Here is a 4,722-nt window from a genome sequence, read left to right on the forward strand (position 1 = left end):
AAGGTGCAGGAATTGGGGTGATCTGAGGGGTGAAGGTGCAGGAATTGGGGTGATCTGAGGGGTGAAGGTGCAGGAATTGGGGTGATCTGAGGGGTGAAGGTGCAGGAATTGGGGTGATCTGAGGGGTGAAGGTGCAGGAATTGGGCTTGTATATGTCCTGTGTATACTGTTCTGGGGGACTGAACCCAGAATAAAATCATATTTATTTCTCTTCCATGCAGAGAGGACCTAACAAGACCCCAGTGGCAGCCATCTTTCTGACTGGCCTCATCACGATGGCCTTCGTCTTCATTGGCCAAGTCAACATCTTGGCACCAATTGTTACCATCAATTTCATGCTGACCTACAGCGTGGTGGATTACTCCTACTTCTCGGTGACCATGAGCTACAATCTCCAGCGCTGCTACAGGAAGGTCAATCAAGCCACTTCCAAGACCCCCAGCGCCTCCCGACCTCTGATCCTTGACAAGTCCACCAATTACGGGTCAAATGGGACCTTGCTGGAGTTCACACGGGACATGGACCAGCTCTTCAAGGAGGGGCATACCCAGACCACCGACCACACAAAGACTCCAGATAAGAAGAGGTTCATGAACCTTAAGAATCCCAGGAAACCGGCCAAGCAGACCTTGCAAGACAGTTTCCAACTGGACTTAAAGCAGAACCCTGAGGGCCCAACTGCTGACAGGACAGTTGATGATCAGGAGAACAGGACGGTGGACACAACGGCAGATGACCCAGATTATGGGGGTATAGACAATGCAGCTAAAGAGTGCGGGAGCACACCTGACCGGGTCCAGGGGGACAGGAGCACACCTGACCGGGTCCAGGGGGACAGGAGCACACCTGACCGGGTCCAGGGGGACAGGAGCACACCTGACCAGGTCCAGGAGGACAGGAGCACACCTGACCGGGTCCAGGAGGACAGGAGCACACCTGACCGGGTCCAGGAAGGCAAGGCAGACCATGCAGCTAGTGAAGACGCATTGGACAACCAGGAAGAAGCTCCGCAATGTATGTGTGATGAGGAGGAGTATGTAGAGGGGACCGGAGATCAGGAGCAGCTCTTCACAGAGGTCCATCAGCCAGGAGCCGAGGAGAGAGATGGTAAGTAGATGGAGCACAGGGAGGAGCTGCATGGAGGTTTGTACACACAGATGGTGCAAGGGGGTCCATCAAGTGTTCGTAGGAACCCAAACAGGAGCCGGTAATGTCCTCATCATTCGGAATCTGCAGTACTCCAGTGTTTTCCAGGTGCAGGAAGAGACTGGTCACCAGTATGATGAGCAGATGGCAGTAGACCAACCATAAGATATTTCCAGTCCACATTCCGCACTATGGACCTTCACTGGAGGTTCTGAACCAGGAAGGCTGAAGTCCAGTACAATTCTTATTTCATAGATCTGTTCTTGGGGGATCTGGCAAGTCCCATATTGTTCTGATGGAGCGGGTCTGCTGAGTCTGGGGTTCCATTTGTCTCGGTGATGATTGGGGTTTGTCTCTAGTCCTTGGCCCGGGACAGACGTCCTCCGAACCTCAAAGTCTCTCCATTGACTGATGTTTGCCTCCTGCAGATCCCGGCCCGAAGCAGAAGGTCCCCGAGGTCGAGATCCAGAGTCTGTCCGCGTCCTTCTACAGCAAGCTGTGCAACCACTGGCTGTCCTTCATCGGGGTGAGTCCAGTCTAGACCGGGTCCAGGGGGACAGGAGCACACCTGACCGGGTCCAGGGGGACAGGAGCACACCTGACCAGGTCCAGGAGGACAGGAGCACACCTGACCGGGTCCAGGAGGACAGGAGCACACCTGACCGGGTCCAGGAAGGCAAGGCAGACCATGCAGCTAGTGAAGACGCATTGGACAACCAGGAAGAAGCTCCGCAATGTATGTGTGATGAGGAGGAGTATGTAGAGGGGACCGGAGATCAGGAGCAGCTCTTCACAGAGGTCCATCAGCCAGGAGCCGAGGAGAGAGATGGTAAGTAGATGGAGCACAGGGAGGAGCTGCATGGAGGTTTGTACACACAGATGGTGCAAGGGGGTCCATCAAGTGTTCGTAGGAACCCAAACAGGAGCCGGTAATGTCCTCATCATTCGGAATCTGCAGTACTCCAGTGTTTTCCAGGTGCAGGAAGAGACTGGTCACCAGTATGATGAGCAGATGGCAGTAGACCAACCATAAGATATTTCCAGTCCACATTCCGCACTATGGACCTTCACTGGAGGTTCTGAACCAGGAAGGCTGAAGTCCAGTACAATTCTTATTTCATAGATCTGTTCTTGGGGGATCTGGCAAGTCCCATATTGTTCTGATGGAGCGGGTCTGCTGAGTCTGGGGTTCCATTTGTCTCGGTGATGATTGGGGTTTGTCTCTAGTCCTTGGCCCGGGACAGACGTCCTCCGAACCTCAAAGTCTCTCCATTGACTGATGTTTGCCTCCTGCAGATCCCGGCCCGAAGCAGAAGGTCCCCGAGGTCGAGATCCAGAGTCTGTCCGCGTCCTTCTACAGCAAGCTGTGCAACCACTGGCTGTCCTTCATCGGGGTGAGTCCAGTCTCCGGGAATTCAGGGGGCACTTCCTGTTCCTCAATACATGACGTGTCACCTCTTCTGTCCTCGCAGGCCATCCTCACCGTGGTCATCATGTTCATCATTCAGTGGATCTACGCCTTGGTGAATATCGGGGTGGCCATCGTTATCTACTTCTACATCGGCCGGGTGAGCCCGGGTCTCAACCCAGGTAAGGGGGGTTCCCGCAGTCAGGGGTGTGGCCAGTGGTGTATTTTGGTTTTGTGCTGCCCTAGGCAAGACTTCACTCGGGCACTCCCCTCAATCCAAATTTGCCCTGCCCCTTCCTGTTTAGGACATTTTGGATACAGCACACATGGGATCATACGGGGGAGGAGAGCTGTGCATGGTTTCCGGTGGGCTTTACGTGGTCTCAGGAGAGCTGTGCAGGCTTCATGGTGGGCTGCGCGAGGTCTATGGTGGGCTGTGCGGGGTCTATGGTGGGCTGTGTGAGGTCTACGCGGAGTCTACGTTGGGCTGTGTGGGCTGTGCGAGGTCTCCGGTGGGCTGTGCGAGGTCTATGGTGGGCTGTGCGAGGTCTATGGTGGGAGGGTCTGCGGTGGGCTGTGCGGGGTCTGCGGTGGGCTCTGCAGGGTGTGCGGTGGGCTGTGCGGGGTCTACGGTGGGCTGTGCAGGGTCCCTACATTTGTTACTCCTGTACACCCTCCCCAAAACCCACAGCTCCCCTGGAACGCAGTCACGGGGGGGAGGGGTTCTTCCTGCAGAAATCTGTTTAAATTCAGTGGAGTTCTGCGTGACTCCGCCCACTCATCCAGCCCGGGAACTATGACTACAACTCCCATCTTCCACTGCAGGGGGGCGGGACTATGCACAGAGCCGCCAGTCCCTCCTCCTGTTTGAGCTGCACTTCCTCCAGCAGGTTCACACCTTCCGACCCAAGGAGGACTTTGCAAGAGCCTGCAGAGCAACGGCACCCGTGACACACTGACCATGGAGGTGCGATACTCTGCAGGCTCCATTGCACATTAATCATGCGGCCAGTGTTGCTGCATTTCATCTATCAATAGAACCTTTGTTCCATCTCAGTGCTGTGATCCTCCTGCAGCCTCTTTGCAGCCACTTCCTGTCTACATGCACTCCAGTGATGGCTGCATGACACTTAGCTCCGGCTGCCTCCAGGGTGAGGGGTCTGCAGGGAGGATTCAAGTTCTGAACATTCAGGGGGTCCTTGTGTATTCAGGGCGTGGGGCCCCTCTGTATTCACAGTATGGGCCCCCATGTATTCAGTGTGGGGGGCCCCCCGTGTATTCAGTGTGGGGGGGCCCCCTGTGTATTCAGGGTGGGGGGGGCCCCCTGTGTATTCAGAGTGATGTCATGGGGTGGGCGGAGCTGAATGGCCTTTGTGATTGGATGAGAGCGGCTCTGTGCCGGGACTGATAATCGCCCCATTAACCTGTTCAGTGCCGGGAGCAGAAACGCTGACAATGGACTCCGGTCCACACATAAGACGATCCGGTCCGGACCGTCCGCAGAGCCATCGGATCGGCCGGGGACGGGATTGTGGCCGCCATCGTTCATAGACAATGACTGTTATCTGAGCGTAACGCCATTTTCAAGGTCCGGAATGTTGTCTCCGCCTCCAATGTCACCCAATTCCTTTTCTTGTCTTTTAGGGGCGGCTGCAAATTTCAGCTTCTTCGTCTGGGTGAGACAACAGGCCGCCACCGCCTGCAGGTACGTCCGACCGATCACATCCAGTGTCACCTCTCCGGCTCCGAGTGCAGGCTCGTGAGGTTCCCTCTGTCTCTACACCCGTCCAATCAGAACTCTGCCTATTATTCACACGCTGCACTGCCAGACACAGATGAGAAAGCCGATTGGTTGCTCAGAGTTCCGCCTCCCGACACTCAATAAATAAATAAATGGACGTAATACATAAATATGTTATTATACATTTCTATAGCTCTGACCTATACCGCAGCGCTGTACAGAGTACACTGAGCCAGTCACATCTTCAGTCTCTGTACAGAGGAGCTTACACTCTAATGTCCCCTCCCCCCCCACAGTCACATCAGTCTCTGTACAGAGGAGCTTACACTCTAATGTCCCCCTCCCCCACGGTCACATCAGTCTCTGTACAGAGGAGCTTACACTCTAATGTCCCCTCCCCCACAGTCACATCAGTCTCTGTATAGAG

At 55.1% G+C, this 4,722-nt stretch overlaps 1 protein-coding gene across 1 annotated transcript in view; it reads left to right on the forward strand.

The window, feature by feature from the left end:
- The window catches only part of SLC12A8 (solute carrier family 12 member 8), a gene marked incomplete at its 5' end in the record, with an annotated part of 23,793 nt that overhangs the window by 18,868 nt on the left and 203 nt on the right, over positions 1-4,722 (forward strand). Inside the window, 6 exons of the mRNA XM_018575421.1 lie at positions 222-1,107; positions 1,202-1,277; positions 1,575-1,975; positions 2,443-2,540; positions 2,619-2,736; positions 4,199-4,263. Of these exons, the coding sequence (XP_018430923.1) occupies positions 222-1,107; positions 1,202-1,277; positions 1,575-1,975; positions 2,443-2,540; positions 2,619-2,736; positions 4,199-4,263 (1,644 nt within the window). The remainder of the gene's footprint in view (positions 1-221; positions 1,108-1,201; positions 1,278-1,574; positions 1,976-2,442; positions 2,541-2,618; positions 2,737-4,198; positions 4,264-4,722) is intronic.

Source organism: Nanorana parkeri, unplaced genomic scaffold (genome assembly GCF_000935625.1).
Source record: "Nanorana parkeri isolate BGI_ZX_2015 unplaced genomic scaffold, ASM93562v1 scaffold3908, whole genome shotgun sequence".
NCBI classification, from domain to species: domain Eukaryota; kingdom Metazoa; phylum Chordata; class Amphibia; order Anura; family Dicroglossidae; genus Nanorana; species Nanorana parkeri.